The following is a 24,230-nucleotide window of genomic DNA, read 5'->3' on the forward strand; positions in this document are numbered from 1 at the left end:
TTCTTATCTAGCATTTAAAACGTCAAATACAATAGGGAAAGGTTTTGCAGCTGAGTTATTAACGGAAGAGAAAGTCGATGAAGAGAATCGATCAATGCAGATAGGACCTTTTGAAATGTTTATCTAGATTTAATCGATTGATCGATTCTAGTGCCGTACATAAAATCGATCCGTCGAGATCGATCTTTCCATGAAGATCGCCCAATCTTAAATGATTTTGCAAAAAATGTATAGAGGTTGCTAAAGCATGATTGTGTCAGTGATTTGTTTTCATCGGGAAAATTTTCCGCTATGAAGTTTTTTGAAACATTTGCGTATACGTATACGTGACGTAGTGTGCGAACGATAAACGTCAGCAATCTCTATAGACGAGTGCACGGATGGATTTGAGTTCACTCACTCGACAAAAAGTGACACAACAGCGGGGCCCTGTTTACTAAAAATGAATACATGAATACTCACATAACATTTGAAACGGGTCTATCAACTTATATACACAAAACTTGTTGAGCTTTATTTCGCGCGAACCGAATACGCTCAGGCAAACTAACAACACCATCGGGCAGAGGAAATTCTCCCCTTCCCGATAGTGCTCTTGGTTTGCGTGGGCGTACTTCGGTTCTCGTGAAAAGGACCTGGCTAATTATTTACAAAAGTGAATAGGCCCTTTTCAAATGTTACGCGAGCATTAAACATGTGTTCATTTTTAGTAAACAGGGCACCGCTGTTGTGTCAAAAAAATTTCAGTGGATGAACTAAAGTTCACCCGTGCACAGGTCTATTGACTTCTCGACGCAAGATCTCACTAACACAACCTTGCTACCCGCATAAACGCGAACCATAAATTGACCTTACCTAAAATGGTTAAAAATTGTTTATAATCCCTGCTAAACTTCAACTGAAATGGTTATGGAACTTTACATGAACGTTTAATGATAAAGTTTTAACCTTAAGTATTATAGTTTTTTGGAACTGGACCTTACAAATAATGGGTTGTTAAGAACCATTACCATTCCAAATTCTAGTTTTCTCCATACATTTTTGGAAAGAGAACTATATTAGAACCTTTTAACTTATGGTTTGAGAACTTTAATGGTAATGGTTATGGTAGTCAGTAAGGTCCACGATTGGTTTTGTAACATCGATCAACTTTATGTGGAATATATCGCGAATTGGTTGCCTGTAATTTACCGATTACCAATTCACGATATATTCCACGTAAAGTTGAGCGATAATACAAAACCATAAATGGACCTTGCTGACTACCATAACCATTACCATAAATGTTCTCAAATCATAAGTAGAATCGTTCTTATATAGTTCTCTTTCTGAAAATGTATGGAGAAAACAAGAATTTGGAATGGTAATGGTTCTTAACAACCCATTATTTGTAAGGTCCGCTTCCAAAAAACCATAATACATAAGCTTGAAACTTTATCACACAAACGTTCATGTAAAGTTCCATAACCATTTCAGTTAAAGTTTAGGAGGGATTATAAATAATTTATAACCATTATCGGTAAGATCAAGTGATGGTTCGCGTTTATGCGGGTAGTGTATTCGTGTAAAATCGATTTGTTAATTCAAGCTGAACATTGCATTAGGTCTTTAGTAACATTGACAGATTCTCTTCATCGACTTTCTCTTTGTATCCCCACGGGCATGTAAAGACATTCCCAGATATTTTAAGCACACAGATCGATAAAAGAAGCTTTTATCTAGCATCTAATAAGACAAACACAACAAGAAACGGTTATATGCTCAAGTTATTAACGAAAGAGAAAGTCGACGAAGAGAATCGATTCTCGTGAAAAGGATGTAGCAAATTGTTTACAAAAGTTGATAGGCCCTTTTAAAATGTTACACAAGCATTATTCATGTGTTCATTTTTAGTAAACAGGGCCCGCTGTCAACTTTTTTTTTTCAGCAGATGAACAAAAATTCACCCGTGCACTCGTCTATTTTGAGCTATTCAACCAGTTCACATTCTTTTTTAGACGAGCGTTGGGCCAAGGCGGTTCAGTTTTTTTTCGCTCCGTTCAAAGAAATCAATTTATAGAGTGATCAATTTCAAAGTGATCTAGTGTTAGTGCTTCAAGCAGCCGTTCACAGCCACGTCACCATCATTAGCTCATCAAGATCGTCGTGTTTGCTTGCCGAGATAAGTGTAGGTAGCAGTTTGTGATTTTTGTGTTTGTTCTTCTTTTTTTTTTACGTGCGGCTACGCCTTTTTTTTACTATACTACATGGCCAATGGAATCAACCCAAATTTGAATTCAGTTTACTCATAAATCGCGAAAAGTGCAGGAACTCAGGGATGAGTAAATTTGCGTCTTGTTTTTTCCAGGAAAAATATGAGAAAAGTAAGATTGGATTCTCTCAGTCTATTGGTGCTACTCCTAGACTGAATAAAATTTTCGTCATTTTCCCTCATTTTCCGGTAGATTTTTGAGGTTTTCCATAGAAGGCAAATCTGCGCATCGCTGAGCTCCTGCACTTTTTGTGATTTATGAGTAAATTGAACTCACATTTGGGATGATCTCATTGACCGTATGGAGGTCACATTACGTAATCGAAAACGACGCATGTAACAAAACGCATGTTTCTCAAAATCATGGGAAATATGTCATGCAATATGCCTTTTGACGGAGAATTTTATGGTTTATAGTGCAAATAGTGAAAATAGTTAAACTATTAAAAAATCAGAAGAGCGGACGGATGGGTCAACTCTAGGGGGGGATATTGCATCGTGTTTTTTTGCGAAAAGAAAAATATCTATTTTAGATGTAAACGATTCTTCACTTATTTCGTTTTCGTTTTCACGGTGTAGCACCGGTGTAGTGTAAGCAAGAATAAGCGCGAGTCTTTGAAAGCTCAACATCATTTATTTGTAAACAAAGGTGCATCCTATATCTAAACCCTAAATTATTTCGGTGTACGGCAGTGTAAGACCGGTGTAGCTACACCGCAAAAACAAAAACGACATTACTTCTCATATCACCGCACACTGCACTGGGCGTATGAACACGCATGTGTCTGAAAAATAATTATCTACTGTCTCCTTATCTATTTATAATTTTCAGTACAATAATCCCAGCCGAGGTCAGTGGGATTTTTCTGAGGCATAAAAATATCTCGTCACGTCTTCCTTCGGAAGGGAAGTAAAGCCGTTGGTTTCTGGGTGCGATATTCTACGCAGGGTGAAAGCTGCCTTCGGTTACCGTCAATTCACCTTGACACCATTCCCGAAGTGACGTTTCACACACATTTTGACAGTTCCTTATGGGGTTTTGTGTTGGAGTGAGAGAATAATAAAAAGTCCGCCATGTTTCACACATAGACTGACAGTTACATATGAGATTTCTCCATAGGAGTAAAGAGTTACAGAGCTCTCATCAACGCCAATGGATGGCAATCAATGTCCGTCGGTGATTGGCACTAGATTGCGGAACAGAGCCCGACGTTAAATTAAAAAAAAGTACAATAAGGGTCGAATTTTGGCAACACGTTTCCTATATTTTTTATTTGCTTGTGCTCTGCAATGAAAAAAATCAAACTCTATTTAATATTTTTCGGATAATTTTGAAGCGTGATCAGATAATCAGGTTACTTATTATTAAAACCTGCCGAAAGCTAAGAAGTCAAAATTTTGCTACAGGAAATCATCTCCGGCTATTATTTATTTAATCGTCAATCGAAAACGTAGACTACATAATAACATTATAACTTATAATCTATGATTTTGGAAATATTTTTTTTTTTTCAATTTGTGGAGGCATATTTAGGAGTATCATTTTACAGTGTAGATTATAAACAGACATCATCTGACTTATCGGTCCATATTTCGCGTAGTTAGTGCAATGGCGATTTTCCGCGAACAAATGTCGATTACGTAATTGACGAGAAGGTACATTCAAATTAAGTCTTGATAATAAATAAGCTGAGTCAATGCGTTGCGAAGCGATATTGTTCACGGAAGAGACCATAGCATTATCCCGACACTCTTTCAATGCCCGAATGTTGATTATCAAGAAAGTATCTTTTGTGCAGAATATGCAAACAACCTCAGATGCTAATCTAAATATGGGAAATTGATGTAATGTCGGCCTAAAATTTAATTCAGCAATCGAATAAATTTTGGGACTGTGATTTATTTCCATTTTGTTAAACTACGGCTAAATAAACACTCTGGAACTGCCATACAATCAAAAGGCGTCAAGGCTTTTTGTTATTTTATTTTCCTGTTGGATACATTTCCACTTCGTCCAATAATACGACCTATTATGGAAAAGCTTACAATTATTTTCATGGCGAAACATAAAGTTTTAATGCATTTCGGTATCGTAGACAGACACGTAGATGGATCCAGAGACTCCGTATGTCTGATATCAAGCCGTAATTGATAAAGTGTGAAAGAGGTCCGTATGGTGACGGACGGACCTGTTTGGAACTCTGGGAAGCGCTTGTCACTGAACCACGGATTTTCTTCAACGGTGATCGTTTCGCTCTATTCACGTGGTTTCGGGACAGTGAACACATAGGCCTAGCGAGCACGATGCTCCTTTGTAATAAGCCACTAGTTCTAACCATCGGTAGGGAAAATTCTCCCCTTCCCGATAGTGCTCCTGGTTTGCATGGGCGTACTTCGGTTCTCGTGAAAAGGACCTAGCAAATTGTTTACACAGTTGACGGACCCTTCTAAAGGTTCTATAACATTCCCCAGAATGTACCATTCCCCAGAAAAGCATTCCCCAGAATGTACCATTCCCCAGAAAAGATGATGAAATTAGTAATTTTCACTTTTCTTTTTACTATTGATTATACACTATGTTTACTTTTATGGAACTATGTATATTTATCAATTCCGAACCATTTTTTAGCTCTTTATAAAATGACAACTTTCAAGTTCTCGAGCACTTCGTTCATCATTTAATAAGTCAAAGGGTCTATTATGCAATCCAATTCAACCAGTCGGAAACTCGCTGCTTTTATTCGCTGCCAGCTCTTTTTTTTATGTCGGTGAGCAGAGTGTCGAGGTGATCGATCGCACAACATCAACATTATTTTGCTGAGCGGAGCGATGTGTGACTTCTGAGTTATTATTTATTATTTCGGTTAGTTTCGCCTGCTGATCGATTAGCAATTTGGAATCAAAGTTCATTGTGATAAGCACTTGACACGAACTGCAGCACGGTATGACATAAGATTGAGTGTCATTTTTACGAAGCGAGCCACGTTTTACAGGCACTCCCACGCAGGCGGCATGTAATGTGCGCGGACATCCGACGCACTCCCACATTACCGTTTCGACGGAAGAATCAAGTGAGCAAAATTCACAACTCATTTTGGACAAAAGCAGTACAATACCACGAAAACGCACGTAGTTAAGAGCGAATTGAAAACGCGGTAGCACTGATTGATGACAACAATGTTAATTCTAGCCTCAGGTCTCCAATGAATTCCAAGTAAACACATCTGATGCATACTGAATTAACCGCATTAAATATTCAAAACAAATTAAAGTCTGTGTCTGCATGCATATGGAGATGCGAATCGATATTTTATGTTGTTCGAACATCGAATAGTAATATCGAATCCAGAATTTTATGTCGAGATCGACGTGAATTTAATCGACGATGGAGGATTGCCACTTGTTTCGGTGCAGCAGAACAAACACTTGTCACACCTTTATCTTTTATTGTCTCCGAGAGGCATCCTACGTACGAAAAACTTAACTAATTACATGTCAATTTCTTCCTTATATACTAAAGCACTAACAAACAATTAATTTATTTACAATGATTATTTCCAACTATTCAAAATGTAAACAATAACATTATACAACGAAGTAAACACAAACACCCATTAGTCACTGTAGTGGTGTGGGAAAGTGTTGGCTTTTTTTGTGGATCGCATCTGTCACACAGTTACCATCAACCTCAGAGGCCCACGCTGATGGTGCGATCCAACAATTACATTTCATTTTCATCTAGGTGATCCAGCTACTACAGTAACTTACCAGCCTTAATATTTATGATATATATCTAAAGGTTTTTACATTGTTCCTGCCTTGGCAATTCAGTATTTTACATAGGTTTTCTAAACCTGGATGTCAGTATAACAAATTGACATCTTAAAACTGAAAGCTAAAACTAAATCTTAAGGGAATGAATCGTTGCAATTGAGGATTGCAACGATTTTTGCCTGAAATTATTAATTATTTTGTTGGACATTTGTTCTAAAGTCTTTCGAAATTCTATGTACCTCGGTAGAACTGTACCATGTAGGCAACTTCAAAATCATCTTCAGAGCTTTATTCTGAATCCTTTGAAGTGTTTTTTTTCCTGGTAATGCAACAACTTGACCATATTGGCACAGCGTAAAGCATGACCGGTCTAAAAACTTGTTCAAACATTAGAAGTTTATTCGTCAGGCAAAGTTTGGATTTTCAGTTTATGAAAGGATGCAAACATTTTATTTATTTGTTATATTTGGCATGGATGTCCTCTTTAATGTGAACTTTAAAAGTTATTTTTGGTCAAGTACTAATTTAAGATATTTCACTTGACTTGACCAAGAAATTGGAACTACGTTCATAGTGACTATGCGACTACTACTAGGTTTCAAAAAGGAAGCTCTGGGCTTATGAGGGAATATTATAAGTTGAGTTTTGGAAGCGTTGGGAGAAATCGTCCATTTTTGTTAATTAGAAGAGAAAATATCTAAACTTTTCTGCAGTCTGCTGCAAATAACACGAAGACTTCTTCCTTTAGCGGAAATGCCTGTGTCATCAGCGAACAAAGATTTGTGGCAACCCTGAGGCAAATCAGGGAGGTCCGAAGTGAAAATGTTATACAATATAGGCCCAAGAATGCTACCCTGAGGAACTCCTGCTCTAACAGGTAGTCGATCAGATTTGGAATTTTGATAATTTACCTGTAGAGTTCTGTCAGTTAAATAATTTTGAACTAATTTCATAATATAAAATGGAAAATTCAACGTTTTCAATTGAGCAATCAAACCTTCATGCCAAACACTGTCGAATGCTTTTTCTATGTCTAGAAGAGCAACTCCAGTTGAGTAGCCTTCAGATTTATTTGAACGAATTAAATTGGTAACTCTTAAGAGTTGAATGCCCATGGCGAAATCCAAACTGCTCATCTGCAAAAATTGAGTTTGTAATGATGTGAAGCATCATTCTATTTAAAATTATTTTTTTCAAAAAGTTTACTTATTTACTAGAAGCTTCAGTTGGATTTTTATCCGGCTTCAAAATTGGAACAACTTTTGCATTTTTCCATTTATCAGGAAAGTATGCCAAATGGAAACATCTGTTGAATAATTTTACCAAGAAAGACAAGGTACTCTCTGGGAGTTTTTTGATGAGGATATAGAAAATTCCATCATCACCTGGAGCTTTCATATTTTGAAACTTTTAGTTATAGACCTTGATACTTGATACTTGATGGGCTACGAATCGCCAGGTTGATTCAACGCCGAACGAAGTACTCTTCTCCATTGGACTCGGTCCTGAGCCAATCGCTTCCAGTCGCCATGAACGTTTAGCGACCTGATGTCCTCCTCAACTGCAAATAGCCAACGTGTCCGAGGTCTACCCCGGAGTCGACGACCTCTACCGGGTTCTCTGCTGAATATAATATTTGCTTGTCGTTCTTCCGGCATCCGCACTACATGCCCAGCCCACCGTAGTCTGCCGTGTTTTATAAGCTTCACTATATCCGTACCGTTATACACTTGGTACAACTCGTGATTCATGCGACGCCGCCAGATGCCATTCTCCTGTTTACCGCCGAGTATTGTTCGCAGCACCTTACGCTCGAAGACACCAAATGCTCTCCGGTCAGACTCTTTTAACGTCCACGATTCGTGGCCGTAGAGGGCTACCGGAAGTATCAGCGTCTTATACAGAGCGAATTTCGTTTTCGTTTGCAGGCTACGGGACTTCAGCTGGCTACGTAATCCGTAAAAGGCCCTGTTTGCAGCTGCAATACGTCTCTTCACCTCGCGGGTAACATCATTATCGCATGTCACTAGTGTTCCAAGATACACAAATTCTTCCACTACCTCAAATTGTTCACCATCTAACAACACTACACTACCAACACCACTATTGCTCCCACGCTGTCTACCGGCTACCATGTACTTCGTTTTGGTAGAACTTATCGTGAGCCCAATCCTCGCCGTCTCCCTCTTAAAAGGCACAAACGCCTCTTCCACTGCTCTACGGTCAATTCCGATGATATCAATGTCGTCCGCAAAGGCAAGGAGCATGTACGATCGTGTGATGATGGTACCGTTCCTCTGCACACCAGCTCTCCTAATCGCTCCTTCAAGAGCAATGTTGAACAGTAAGTTTGAAAGTGCATCACCCTGCTTCAATCCATCTAAGGTCACGAACGAGGTCGAAATCTCATCTGCAACCCTTACACTTGATTTCGATCCATCTAGCGTTGCGCGAATCAGTCTAATTAGTTTCGCCGGAAAACCATGTTCTAGCATAATCTGCCAAAGCTCATTTCTCTTCACTGAATCGTATGCTGCTTTGAAATCAATAAACAGATGGTGAGTCTGCAAGTTGTACTCCCGGAATTTATCAAGGATTTGACGCAGGGTAAACATTTGATCCGTCGTTGATCGGCCCTCACGAAAACCAGCCTGGTATTCACCGACGAAGGACTCCTCAAGCGGTCTCAATCTGTTAAACAGAACGCGTGACAGTATTTTGTACGCCGAATTCAGAAGAGTTATTCCTCGATAATTGGCGCACTCGAGTCTGTGCCCTTTTTTGAATAATGGGCAAATGAGGCCATCCAACCAGCTAGCAGGCAGTTCTTCATCCTCCCATATCTTCGTTAGAATACGGTGGATTGCTTGATGCAGCTGCTCACTTCCGTGTTTGAAAAGTTCGGCCGGGAGCTCGTCCTTCCCAGCAGCCTTATTGTTTTTCAGCTCACGTATTGCCTTTTTAACCTCGTCTAGCGTTGGAGGCTCCACAGCTTGATCGTCGTCTGCGATGTTTACTCTGTTCCTCGATACTCCCTCACTCTCTCCATTCAACAATGTCTCAAAATGTTCTTTCCACCTGGCAGCCACCATTGTTTTATCTGTCAGCAAATTCCCCTCAAGGTCATTGCACATGGCGGGAGATGGCGCTGTTTTACTCCGCACACCATTGACAGTCGCGTAGAACCTTCGCATATCGTTCTGTTCCATACTTTCTTGCGCCTCAGCAATCACGCGTTCTTCGTATTGCCTTTTCTTTCTGCGGTGGGTTCGTTTCTCAGCTGCCCTTGCTACCTTGTACCGCTCTCTGTTCAGCCGGGTACCAGACACTAACATCCGGCTTCCGGCAACGTTCTTCTCATCCGTCAACCTCTGGCACTCCTCATCAAACCAGCCATTACGTGGTCGTCTTTGAGCTGTACCTATCACTTCTTGTGCTGTTGTGTTCACCGCTCCGTGGATTGTGTTCCACAGATTGTTGAGGTTCTCGTTCACGTTGATTTCGCTAATCCGCTCATCAAGCTTCTGGCGGTACTCTGCAGCAACACCTTCTACTGACAAGCGATGGATATTGAAACGCATCGATCTCCGGTTCGTTGAATTCGTAACGGTCGATAGACGCGCCCGAATTTTGCAGACAACAAGATAATGATCTGAGTCAATGTTAGGCCCCCTAAAAGTCCTTACATCAATGACATCTGAGAAGTGCCGGCCATCCACCAACATGTGATCGATCTGGGTGCAAGTTTCGCCATTTGGGTGTCTCCAGGTGTGCTTTCGGATATTCGTGCGTGCAAAGTAGGTGCTACTGATGGACATACCTCTAGCAGCGGCGAAGTTTATCAGTTTCAGGCCGTTATCATTGGTTACTGTATGTAGGCTCTCTGTACCAATGATTGGACGAAAGAAATCTTCCCTCCCGACCTGCGCATTTGCATCTCCGATTACAATCTTCACGTCGTGTTTTGGGCACTCATCATAAGTTTTATCGAGACTGTCATAAAACGCGTCCTTCACGTCATCGGATTTATCGTTGGTTGGCGCATAGATGTTGATCAGGCTGTAGTTGAAGAATTTGCCCCGAATCCTTAATACACAGATGCGGTCGCTTACCGGTCTCCACCGCATAACACGCTTCATCTGCTTCCCGATCACTATGAACCCTACTCCATGTTCTGCCCTATCGCCACCGCTGTGATAGATATGATACTTGAAGGAAGTGTTGGCGATGGGATCCACCGCCCGGAATTCACGTTCTCCGGATCTAGGCCACCGTACTTCCTGAATAGCAGCTACGCTCACATTCACTTTTTGCAGTTCACGAGCCAAAAGGCCCGCTCGTCCAGGTTCATTTAAGGTTCTGACATTCCAAGTACCGAGTTTCCATTCATTGTCCTTATTTCGTTGCCGGGTCGGTTGCCGAAAATTCCGTTCGTTGTTTGCTCTTTCTTCGTTTTTCTGAGTAATGTTGGGGGTTTCAGTATGCTACCTTACCGGGGTCGCGATACCTACATCATGTTGGTGGGGCTGCCACCTTAGGTGTAGCTGACGTGATACAGCATTTCTTATTCAGCCGCTCGCTCCGAGACAGACGCTGTTTGAGCCGCACCTCCATGCTGAACAGACGCTCGAGGGTCGCACCTCCTCACTTTGCTATCACCACGATCCGGATCCATGTTTTTATCGTGGTGACATTGCCCAGGCTACGCTACCAGCATCTTTTGCTGGCGGTCTTTGTCATCGGCTGACCCGTGGAAGCGTGAGGTAGGAACTTGTGAGGACCAGAGCTGTTGGGACAACACTCCTTCCAGTTTGTCGACTCACCATTTGTAGCCCAGTTATAGACCTTACTTCGTCCAAATCAGTCCCCCAGGAATCATCAAAAATATTTTCCCGAGAGAAAATATTCAGAAAATCCCGAGCAACCTGATTCTCAATAGGACTAGTAAGACCCAAGCTGAAATTATGGGAACTCTCGAATTGCTTAGCAAGTTTCTGGGCTTTTTCCAAATTTGTGATCAAAATTTTACCACCTTCTTTAAGCGGTGGAATTGGCTTTTGAGGTTTTTTTTTCAAAATTTTTGTGAGTTTCCAAAAGGGTTTGGAACTTGGGTCTAATTTAGAAATATTATTTTCAAAAGTTTTGTTCCTCAGGGCAGATAATCGCTTTTTAATTTGGTTTTGCAAATCCCACCAGAAAACTTTTATGGCAGGATCGCGTGTTCTTTTATATTTTTAAGACGGATCAAGAGCTGAAGATCGTCGTCTATTATAATTGAATCGAATTTAACCTCGCATTTTGGTACTGAGGCAGCTCTTGCTTCAACTATAGAAGTAGTCAGAGATTCAAGAGCATAATTAATTTCATCTTTGGTTTGCAAAGGAATGTTTGGATCGAAGTTATGTTCCATAAATGTTTGATATTGCTCCCAACCAGCTCTTTGGTAATTGAAAGTAGAGCTGTTGGGATTATTTCTTGAGATATTCCAAAAGCTACTGTAAGGTGATTAGAACCGAAGTCAGCATGGGTAACCAATTGGCTACACAGTTGACATGAATCAATAGTTGTGGGATTTCTTGCTTGGGGCCTCCCTTAGCTCAGTCGGTAAAGGCGCAGCTACAAAGCAAGACAATGCTGGAGGTGGCTGGGTTCAATTTCCGGTCCGGTCTAGGAATTTTTTGGGTTGGAAAATTTCTCGACTTCCCTGGGCATAGAAGTATGATTGGACTTGCCACACAATTATACCAATGCAAAAATGGTAAAGGCGTCGAAAGCTCTCAATTAATAACTGTGGAAGTGCATCTAGAAAACTAAGTTGAGAGCACGCAATAAGCTACTATGCGATATGCAATAAGCTTGAAATATTTTTTTTTTCCTTTGGTTTGTTTTTTTTCCGTCGATCTTGTTTTCCGTGCTGAGCACCAATGCTACCGACGTGCCAGGAAGGCAGCTCTCACACCTGGACCCTACCTATCGACCCATCAACTCATGAACCGGGGACCAACGGTTTTACTTCCCATCCGAAGGAAGGCGTGATCAGAGATGTTATGCCTCAGAACATCCCGGCGGCGCCGACTGGGATTGAACCCAAACCTGCTGGGGTGAGAGGTAATCACGCTTACCACTACACCACCGGTGCCGTTAAGCTTGAAATACGAAGAAGAAAAATAAGAAGAAGGGATTTCTTGTTTAAGAAAGGCATGTTGGGATTTTTGGATATTAAATAGTGTAATAACCTGCAGAATAATCATCAAACAGAATATTACGTTTAGAATTATTCCATGAGCGGTGTTTTGCAGTAAAATCAACCTCTAGAACATTCTTCTTGGAATGGCAAATAGGCAGCTATAAACGTAAGTTGTCCAAATTTTGTTTCGACAGAAACTCCCAAAGTTTCAAAAACTTTGGTTTCAACTGTAGAAAGAATTTGATGTTTGATTGATCTCAGAATATCTCAAAATACAATGAATGTTGGAACCATCCTCATACTCTTTACACGTATTTTCTGAAAAATTTGCTTGAATCATCTCAGAATACCCTCAGAGTTCATCTCAGACCTCTTCCTGGTATTTTTTTTATAAATTGCCCAATAATACCATAGAGGTTACTCTAAGACCAGAAGGTCCCGAAGAAACGAGCTCAATTTTTTGGCTCAGCTCTGGTACTATCTTCGGTCCCAAGCTAATCGATGCACCCCTCGAAACATAGGAAAAACCAATAACCCCTCATTTTATCTGTCAAACTTTCATAGCGAATCAAAACAAACATAGTGTAGTACTAAAATTTTGACATTTTTTTCATTACAGACATTTACATACTTTTTAGTTTTTTTCACAGATATTTAAGTCTTTTGTAATCAAGGGAAAATTTTAAAATTTATTTGGTTATACTGTTTCACATCTTCACGCATTAGAAATTCGCGCGTTTTCAAATCCACCAAACGAGCTGTCACTGTTATAGACGGTCATAGTTAGAGACCTGTCAATGTGCTTCCATGTTGTGTCCCATACGAACATTTAATTTTTTTTCCATACGATTTGACGGTTTGTTTTCATCCTATTCCATCTTTTTATTCAAGAACACCCACCACCGAATGCAGTTTTCGAAATAGCCATTTTCGCCGTTTTGTACCTGACTAAGAGTCGTAAAAATGTGGAATAAAAGGAGAAAAATCGAAGGGAGCGAATTTTTCGAAGAATCAGGTAAGCTATAAGTTATGTTTGTTTAATTTCTGAGTCTAAGCATTAAATTTGTGTAGGCACTGCTGGTTCCGATGCTTTATCCAAAACCGCTGGTCAGAATCAATCCATCGATGATCCGATTCAATCCACCGGTGGTCCAAGTCAATCCACCAGTGGTCCAAGTCAATCCGTTACTCTACAATCAACTTCACAATCTGACTATCATCATGCAGGCGGCTCCCGTAAGTGTATACAGTTGTATTTTAGAACCACGTTTATTTTATTATTTGTATCATTTATTTATAGACTCAGATGGTTCAAATCAATCTGCTGCGCCACCATCGACTGTTGGTCTGAGTCGATCCGAATCTGGGCCAAGTCCAGCCACCGATAGTCCGACAATTGTCAATACCGCTGGTCCGAGTTCAAGTCGCTCCACCGCTGACGATTACGTACCACGTTCACGTAAGTTAAATTTAAAATTTAATCATGCGTAGCGGCACAATCAGCGTGTGTGACCTTAAGGGGGAAATCAAAAAAAAAAAGATTAAACAAAAACGAAGTAGGGGAAATGACTCTAATATTGGGCCTATGGATCTAATATTGGGCCCATCGCTAAAAATCTAATATTTATCAATTTTATCTAGATGATTGCGTCATTGTGACGGTACTAATGGATATTTTTGGTTGGTATTGAAAATTCATTCGAATGCTGAATTTATGTATGGGCCCAAATTAGGGGCATTTAGGCCGAAATTACATCCATTTCCCCTATGTCACAAATTTGTTTTGGCAAGATGAAAAAATATACATTGTCAGGGATTTTTCTATTTGGTCTACATTCAACTGCATGTAACATTTTTTACAACCGATATGACCCCTGGGTGACCTTGGAGTCAAATAAATAAATTTCAATGAGGTTTTATGGAAAATCAAAATAAATTCTTTCACTGATCATTATGTTAAGTTCCATCGTATGGTGAGGTATCGTACGATGCATTTCGGCGCTTGTCAGAATTTGTCCACTTCCCGGGGGTACCTGGTACATCTTTCTTTGCCATTGTGATCATTGGGTCTGAATATGTTCACCATTGATGTTATAGTAAAATTTTAATGTGATTTGAGGTGTCGCATGATGAGGTTTTGATATATCAATCTTTTTCGAATTTCCCAGTGCAATCTGGAATTCTCATTTTTGTTTATATCTTCGGAACCATAATTCCGATCGGTAAAAATCAAACCCTGATTCTTATTCATCAACATTTTTTGAGCACGAAGTGTTTAGAATCGTATTAATATGCTTGTAAATCGCTCTTTTGAATGTCGATTTCTCCATATTAAGGTGGTGGAAAGTTGAATCTCTCACTAACATATGCTCCTTCTCCCGCTGCTGGCGTGCAAAAGGCCAGTACTAAGTAATTTACGGATTTCCACACTACATGGCATATAAGATTGACTCAAATTTAATATTAAATTACTCAAACTCTAGAAAACGTCATTTACTTGTAGACTGAGTAAAATTTTCCGAGCCTCATAAATCTTTTCGAATATGAGAAAAATCGACGAAAAATTTACTCACGCTACAAGTAGGATAGAGCACTACTTCCTCGTAATCGCCCATTTCCGTTCTATCTATCATAAAATATCAATCATATCAATGATTTCATCATGCACAAGTCAATAATAGGTTTGTTCCGATGCGTTAGTTCATTAGCTACATCATAAATCCCATTAGAGCGCATTGTATGAAAATTTACACTCATTGTTCTCAAAACAAAAGAAAGCGCTTATCCGTAGGACGTTTATCCGTAGGACGAAGAAAATCTAATGGCGTTTCAATGCGTTAGGACGGAATTGAAACTCGTAGACAGTGATGCCACATATACAGATTTATCTGTAATCATACAGATTTTTGTCAATATTTTGATACAGATATCTGTATATACAGATTACAGATTTTTCAAAAATATACAGATTTTTCAGATTTTTCAAATGAGGGGAAAATATGTTATACTAATTTTTATATTTTTTAATTCCGAATAAAAAAAATTTTCTTACTTTTGAGCAGCTTGAATTCAATCTGACTATCAAACCCAAATCGTCTTTTTCACTAAATAAATTATCATTGTTTTAGCTTCGAATGGACTTGAAATCTTTTGAATGGACTTCTGATGTTCAGATGCTCTGATTTCTCGTTGGAAGAAATAGTAATTTTTCTTTCTATTTGTCGAAGAGTCAACTGGGTATATTGATATTTGATTAACAAAATTTCAGAAATAAAGAATATTGCAAGTGGCAATCAAATCTGCACACTGTACCGAAACACAGCATGACACATTGTTCGGCACATTAAGGCACACTTTGACAAGGAAGACACAAACAATATAATATAAAACGGTACCACTGTTGAGTGTTGACATTTTGTCAATCGTTTCTAAGGTTTACTACTCGGGTCAATATTTTGTTTACTCACAAACGAAACTAGTGGGAGAATGTCATACATAAAACTGGTGATACAAGGATTCAATCAAGAAGTTGTAAACGAAAAACGGATACCCACTGGTGTTGAGGATCATTCGACAAAATTTTTAAGTATTGTCTGAATCGTGAATCTCTTCAAACCTAGCAAAACTAAGTCCATCTCTTCCGATTTCCACAGCAAAAATCACAGCGGATCGAGTTTTCATCTAGAACAGCTTCTATCAGGGCCTCACTTCAGTCGAGTTCATCTATGTACACCATGGCCGGTCTAGAGCGTCTTGTCGATACGGCAGTCAAGGTGGTTGAAACGGGTTTCCTCTAGAGACGATTTGTTTTCGATTGAGGATGAAATCATTGTGAAAAATGCCCAATGGTTGCCTTTAATGATAAATTCGAACGGCCACACCAACAATTTTATCAATATCAAGCAAATGGATCCCAACTATGCAACAGGGATGGCAGAACACCTGCACTATTATGTCATTCGTATGAAAATAAAAGTACCATGCATCCTGCGAAGATCGGATTTAATTGTGGAGCGATGAGCATCGGGCATCTATAGTTTGATGAATCTTCATATTCACTATTGGAAAAGTTCACCAAAACGCACTAGGACTCCCGAACTTTTTCCTTGATGAACTTCGTGAAATATCGTGAATTTTTTTTCCAATGCTGCTCACATTCTAGCCCACATGCTGTCCCACTGGAGGCTTTATACCAGAACACACTTCTTATTTTTGAACATTACATTTGATACTGTCATGTGTATCCAATCTCGAAGCGTACAACGAAGGATCAGAACAATATCTTCTGCGAGAGTTGAGGTACATCAACAATTTTGTTATACATAATGAACACTAAAGAAGAAAACAAGTTAGGGGCGGCTAGATTTGGCTCCCGGTCTTGCCGAGTATCTTTGGGACGGAAATTTTCACATTTTCTCCTGCGTTTTTCCTCGGGTATTGTTGTCAGTCATTAGTCTTAATTGGTGTGGTCTTTGATAGGACAACCACAGGAATTTAAAGCGATGTCCATAGAATATTGAAAGGTGTATTTGTAATGCTATATGCTCTTGAATCACCAATGCCCACGTTTGTCATCTGTGTGGAGCTGACTGGATTGGGCGAAACGCCTGATAAAGCACTTCCGCTGAAGTCTGTGGTTGCAGACAATCCTAATTTCAACTTATGACAGTTCTTCAGGGGAAGGTATCATAGGTAGCGATACGATAGACTTGGGTTATATCTTTGAGGACACGCACTTCTGAGTCGATCAGATGATTTAAAACTGGTTCGACGATGTTGCTCCAAGCGTGGGATTGAACTATGCTTGGTTTGATGGTTTGCAGTTCCTCTTCCACCTCCCGACCCGCTAATGATCTAATGAGAATGGAGGTGAATGTCTACCATGATCCATCAGAGAAATTGAGAATGTAAACAAAATTATAAAAGTCATAACTTTCAGGGTTGCCAAACACCTTGATAAGCATACTTTAATTGTCCTTGATTAGGTACGTTCAGCAGAGCGCTTGGCACAGCTTTTGACATAACTTATAACTCGGCACGAATTAAGGTGTGCAGAGTTGAACACCCCTTGGAATATTGCATACAATTCGACTAAACTTCCAGTAAAAGTTTTGTGTTAAAACTTATTGAAAAATTACGGAGTTGAAAAAAAAAACAAATGCCCAGATAAAGGTTGTCATTATTACAGACATACAAAAAATAAAATTCTAGAAATTGTGATAGTTACTTCATTAAGAAAATCTTCAGCCGGAAACAAATTCGCCTCTCACAACTGGAACTTAATGTTTTATATTTTCAATCTATAGAAAAGATACACATCACTTAAAAAAATTTTGTAGGATTTCAGGATTTTTCAAATAGACAAATTCTTTAGAAAGCATGGCTGTGATTAGAAATTTTTCAAGATTCTTAACTTTGAACAAAGTCCTTCTAAACTATGAATTAACTCAATGGAGATTTACGTATAGCTGCACCAAGACCAAAATAAAGAAATTTTACAGATTTGTTTACAGATTTTTGTCAGTCAGATACAGATTAAAAAGATTTTTTGCGATGAAAATACAGATTGAAAATCAAAAAATGTGGCATCACTGCTCGTAGAACGAATTTAGAATCAAAAGGCAGTATTCAGTCCGCATCGCGCTCTCTTGCCGTGCGGATCTATTTGCTTTTTGCTGAAGGAAGTGATACTAGGGTTTTTGATTTAATTTCCTTCATACTAAGCACAACCCACGCTTTATCTCTCTTTTCTGAAAGAGTTTGAACGAAAAATGGAATATTTTTGTCAAAGATGATTTCTAAATTTATTCACCTTTCCATACGTACCGTTGGATTTGATAAAGAGTCACAAATTGTTGAGATATTGTTTAAAATCTAATACTGCGTCTTGATTCTAAATTCGTTCTATGAGTTTCAATTCCGACCTAACGCATTGAAACGCCATTATATTTCCTTCGTCCTACGGATAAACATAGGAAAAAGGGATTCGCTTGGAGCGCTTCTTTTGTTTTGAGAACAATGAACGTTAATATTCATGAATAATGAACTAACGCATCGGCACAAACCTATTATTGATTTGTGCATGGTGAAATCATTGATATTATCGATCTTTTCTGATCGATAGAACGGAAATGGGCGATTACGACGAAGTAGTGCTCTACCCTACTACCTATAGCTACAATGAATTTTAACAGCACTTTTCAGTGCCCAATAAACCTATAAATTTTCTACCTTGTTCAACTCTTATTCCTCTACGACCCTTCAGATTCTTATAGTAATCTGCTTGGAATTCGATCTGGATACAAATTTACTGCCGCCATGGCGTCTAAGCGCAAAAGAAAAGGGCAAACTCTTGATCCCCCTTCTGATGAAATTAATTTGAGCAATCAATTTGATTTGCTCACGGATGATGAGAATGATCCATCATCCAGAAAAAATTCTAATAAACTTTCCCGGCTTAATTCCAAGAAGGAAAAGATTCCCCCTATTGTGATAACTACTTCCGATTTCCATGCTCTTCGCATGGAACTTTTGAACTTCGTAAAAGTTAAGTTTTCACTACAAATTGGACGTTGGGGTGAATGCCGTGTATTGGCTGAAACCTTAGACGGATTTAAATGTCTTCTCAAGTATCTTACTGAGAAGCAGCACAATTTTTTTATTTACGACACAAAAACTGAACTTGTTTTCAAGGTTGTCATGAAAGGACTTCTTCTTCTTCTTCTTCTTCTTCGCATTTCAAGCTTATTGCTTAGCGCATATTAGCTTATTGCGTGCTCTCAACTTAGTGTTCTAAATGCACTTCCACAGTTATTAATTGAGAGCTTTCGATGCCAATACCAATGCATGAATTTGTATATTGTGTGGCAAGCACAATGATACTCTAAGCCCAGGGAAGTCGAGAAAATTTCAAACCCGAAAGATTCCCTCGACCGGACCGGGAATCGAACCCGCCGCCTCCGGCTTGGTAATACCGTGCCTTTACTGACTAGGCTATGAGGCCCCACAACTTTACTGACTAGGCTATGAGGTCATGAAAGGACTGTCAGTGGTGAATCCCTGGATCAGATCAAAGATGGACTGGCAAAATTACTTGGAGTTGTGCCACTCCAAGTAATCAAAATGAAAATGAAATCCCGTCCTGGCGATTCGCGCAACGGGATTTCCATTGATTTTTATTTAGTTCACTTCAAGTTTAGTGAACTAAACAACCTTAAGGGCTTGGAAAATGCTAGCCTTATGCTCCATGTCCAAGTGAAGTGGGAACACTTCAGGAAGACTAGAAGAACTTTCCAAAACCTCACCCAGTGCCATAAGTGCCAGGGATGGGGTCACGGAACTAAAAGTTGCTACATGCCAGCTAAATGCATGAACTGTGGTGATTCCTCTCACGCAATGGACGACTGTCCTGTGAAGGAAGATCCTAAGAAATTTAAATGTTCAAATTGTGGAGAAAACTACAAATCCAATTTTTGGGAATGTAAGACTCGCAAAGCGATCCTACAATCTCGTTCTAAGCGACAGGTAGGAAACGCTCCACGTTTCCGAACAGGTACCAATTACTCTGCTGTTAATAACGGTCAGCGAGGAACAAATTCCACATTCGTACCCGTAGGTACAAATATCACCCCTGCTTCAAATTTTTCATCTATACCTACTCTACTCGCTGCTAACAATGTTCAGCGAGTTAATGGAGCTACCTATGCTGCTATTGCAACGGGTAGAAATCAAAATACTAACCAACGCAATTCTATCGGAAATTTTGAAAATTTTGACTTAGGAAGCATTACTGCTCCTAAAATGGATTTTTTTTGCAGAAATCATTAATTGACATGATTACTGATATGCTTAAATCTAACTCCATGTTTGATGCTATTCAAACTGGAGTAAAATGTGCAAACAATATTGTCATGACTTTAAAATGCAGTAATGGATTTTAAAGCATTACATACTTTAAATTGGAATGCTCGATCTCTTAAAGATAATGAAGACGAGCTATTTAACTTTTTGAGAGTTCATAACGTGCATATTGCCGTTATAACTGAAACGTTCCTTAAACCTGACCATAAGGTTAAGAAGGACGCAAATTACTTGATTTATAGAAATGATCGTCTTGATGGACCCTGTAGTGGCGTTGCCATCATTATTCATAGACGAATCAAACATAAAATTCTTTCTTCATTTGATACCAAAGTTTTTGAAACTTTGGGAGTTTCTGTTGAAACAAAATTTGGACAACTTACGTTTATAGCTGCCTATTTGCCATTCCAATGCGTATGCCAGCAAAAGAATTTTCTCAAGGGTGACCTTCAGAAACTTACCCGTCATAGGTCTAAATTCTTCATTATTGGTGATTTTAATGCAAAACACCGCTCATGGAATAATGCTGAAAGCAATTCCAATGGTAATATTCTGTTTGATGATTGTTCTGCAGGTTATTACACTATTCAAAATTCAAACAGCCCAACATGCTTTTCTTCAGCAAGAAATCCCTCAACTATTGATTTGGCTGATTCATGTCAACTGTGTAGCCAATTGGTTACCCATGCTGACTCCGGTTCTGATCACCTTCCAGTAACTTTTGAAATATCCCAAGAAATAATTTGTAATCCCAACAGCTCTACTTTCAATTACCATACACAGTTAAAATTATTTTGTAATTTTACACGAATTTCCATGCACATAAAACAAGCATGCATATTCATATAAAATTAAATTGGTTTTTTAATTTACACGACTTGAAATTTACATGCACGTAAAATTAAACGTCACTTGAATTTTACATTGATGGCTTTAGATGCGCTCACTTTGTAATTCTACAGGACATTTTGAATTACACGCATTTGGCTTTTTGAACGAATTTGCATAAAATCGAACTGATTCACCCACGTGGAATAACCCGCCTTTACGGCACAGTACATACTCTACATATTTCCACCGCTGCATCAAAACGATCAAACAGAAGAAAAAAGGAACCACGAGCGCATTTTTGAATTTTATTCTATTTTTCCATATCCAAATGTTTGATTTTCTGCACGAACTAAAAGTGCTCTCTGTATAAAACCGCTGTGATCACTATTTTGTCTGTCATCCATTTTCTATTTGTGGACGCGCGTATGCACGATAAATCGTTCCGCATAAACAAAACTGAGCGCACAAAACAAAACAAACCGAGCGGAGAAAAAACCGTCCGCCATATTAGATTTCTCAACGTTTGTTGATTTAAATTTACACGAGCATGTAAATTCATAGGTTTTATCGTTGAAAATCCGATGTCCTTCGATAAGTTTTTACATCACGTGGTGATATTACACTGCAAGAGAAAATTAATCGAATAAACGTGTAATTTTATGAGTTTCATCATGTTTTTATTGTGTGCATGATTTTTAATGTAAAATTAAACTAAAACATAGTTTAAAGCGATGTAATTTTAAAATGGTTTTGGTTAACACGTCATGTAATATTCATTATTTTTTGCTGTGCATAGCTTACGTTTCCGACATTGGCCCATATGAAGACTCAGTGTCGAATCACGAAAATTTAATTTTGACACATCGATGTCGAACTATACCAGTTATACCACTGAGGAAACACAAAAAAGGGGTCAATATTTAGTCAGCAGTTTTGCATGAAGTTCCACATATGTTATGTGTTCAGCGTCAAGGTAAAACGAATGCAGTTTAGTGATTATTTGAAAATTGCCATTGAAATGCACGCCTTCTGTAAAAGTACGCCAAATAAAGCGAAAATTGTGTTCAATTATGTCGGCTTCCTTTCGATCAGCGTGATGGAAAAATCTCGAATATGGACCGTCAGTAATCTATCACATTGATAATTGAATTGTCGTTTAGATGAAAGTCGATTTGAAACTGATTTATTATATTTCAGCTACATTTCAATTACGATTAAGATTTATAAATGGCAGGCACGTAGCCATAGGGGGGGGGGGGGGGGCTATGGGGCTGAAGCCCCCCCCCCCCCCCCCCAAATTATTATAATCATGTGAAAAAAAAATCTGACCCAAGATAAAAGATATCTGTTACCTGTACTGTACAGGTGCTCAAGCCACCTAGTAACTTATCTGCTGTAATTTTTATGATATAAATCTAATTGATTTTACATTGTTCCTGCCTTAGAAATTCAGTATTTTAAACAGGTCTTCTAAACCTGCATGTCAGTATAACAATTCACATCAAAACTAAAAACTAAAACTATATCTTATCTATGTATAAAGCTAATTAATCGTTGCAATTGAAGATTGCAACGATTTTTCCCTAAAATGATTAATTATTTTGTTGGACCTTTCTAGATAGAGCTGGAATTAGGGCATAACAGCTTTTGTAAACAATGGCTTCTCTCGATGATTTTTCGAAAGACATGGCTTTTCCTGGCAAATCAACATTACCATCGAATAGGGGAAGACTTCCCCTACCCGATGGATAAGTTGATTTGTGTAGGGGTGCCTTGAGTTGCTAGAAATCGACGAGAGAATTCATTGTTTACAAAAGCTGTTACGCCCTAATTCCAGCTCTATCTAGATTTGTTCTTAAGTCTCAACATTCAAAATTCTATGTACTTCGGTAGTACTGTACCAGGGAGGCAATTTCAAAATCATCTTGAGAACTTTGTTCTTAATCCTTTGAAGTTCTTTTTTCCTGGTAGTGCAAGATCTAGACCATATTGGCACAGTATAAAGCAGGACCGGTCTAAAAACTTATTTAAGTATTAGAAGTTTATTCTTCAGGCAAAGTATGCATTTTCTGTTTATAAAAGGATACAAACATCTAATATATTTATTACATCAATGTGATCTTTCAACACAACCACTTTCAATAGGATTACAATCTAAATATGTGGACCTTATATCGGCTCTTAATCATGCGAACAGTATAATACAGGTTTTTAAGGAGAAACGAGCTGACGCTGAAGCAAAATTTGCTGAAATTTTTAATGCAACCTCAAAGCTGCATATGTCTGTTTTCGAATGCGCAGTTACGACTACATCCACGTGCATCCAAGCAAACAATAGGTGCAAATCAATCAGTAGAAACACCAGAGGAATACTATCGAAGAGCAGTTTTCATTCCATGGCTCGATGCATTGATCCAAAACATGATGGGACGTTTCACAAAAAATGATGACATCCTTCCGGTGTTCCAAATATTTTTGCCTGGTTTTACAGATATTGGAGAGTCATCCCAACTTGACAAACTTAACTGTTATCTCTGTGATTTCACCAGCGTGGTTGCCAGAGTTGCGACCTATCATAATCACGATCGCCAAACAGTTGATGGTAGTAACGCTTTGTACATTCCTATCAATGTGCTCGTCGAAGCTGACCATCCATCAAGTTGACGAAAGAAGTAAAAAGCAACTGGTGAATGTCGTCTTCTGTTGTGATCCATCACCGATCTGGTCATTCCCGACAATCACGACACTCATCTGTGCTCGTTTTGGAGCAGTTGCTGCTTTGCTTGCTTATTTGAGTGTGTTGGTGAGTGAGCCCAACAGCTTCCGTTTCATGTTGCCTGCTTTGTTTGTAACTCACACAGTCGCACCTGCCGAAACGAACTTGGAATGCGTAGGCATTGTTTTCATTTTCTTCTGTCGCTTTGCTTTTTCTCATCATCGTACTGCAGAATTCTTCACTGTTTTCGTTGTGCTTTTTATAATCAGCAGCGAGTGTAACGTTTTGCTTGTGAGCAGCGACCATTACTGGTGATTGTTGTTTGCCATAGCTCTAACTCTCAGAGCGTGACAAAACGATCTGTCAGCGATAGTCGGTTGATGCGAAGACGAGTGTCACGTGAGTGTCATGATATTTTGCATCACTGGCTGGTTGCAGGTAAAGGTGGAATACGAGCTCTGGTGCCGGACATCCATAAATATTAAAAAGAATTTTGAGGCATTTGGGCTGCTTGATAAATGTGTCTCGACGTATTTTTTAACAATCAATGTTTTGTTGAAGATTTTGTTGACACTACCGGTCACTACAGCCAGTGTGGAAAGATCTTTCTC

At 39.0% G+C, this 24,230-nt stretch overlaps 1 protein-coding gene across 1 annotated transcript in view; it reads left to right on the forward strand.

Annotated features, from left to right (window-relative positions):
• LOC135712648 (uncharacterized) overlaps positions 1-24,230 on the forward strand; it is a 49,445-nt gene that overhangs the window by 12,339 nt on the left and 12,876 nt on the right. Inside the window, exons 3-5 of the mRNA XM_065235600.1 lie at positions 13,104-13,227; positions 13,284-13,448; positions 13,513-13,671. Coding sequence (XP_065091672.1) covers positions 13,176-13,227; positions 13,284-13,448; positions 13,513-13,671 — 376 coding nt within the window. The 5' untranslated portion in view covers positions 13,104-13,175. The remainder of the gene's footprint in view (positions 1-13,103; positions 13,228-13,283; positions 13,449-13,512; positions 13,672-24,230) is intronic.

Source organism: Ochlerotatus camptorhynchus, unplaced genomic scaffold (genome assembly GCF_037179485.1).
Source record: "Ochlerotatus camptorhynchus isolate MF236.1 unplaced genomic scaffold, CSIRO-AGI_Acam_v1.1 ptg000498l, whole genome shotgun sequence".
In the NCBI taxonomy this organism is placed as follows: domain Eukaryota; kingdom Metazoa; phylum Arthropoda; class Insecta; order Diptera; family Culicidae; genus Ochlerotatus; species Ochlerotatus camptorhynchus.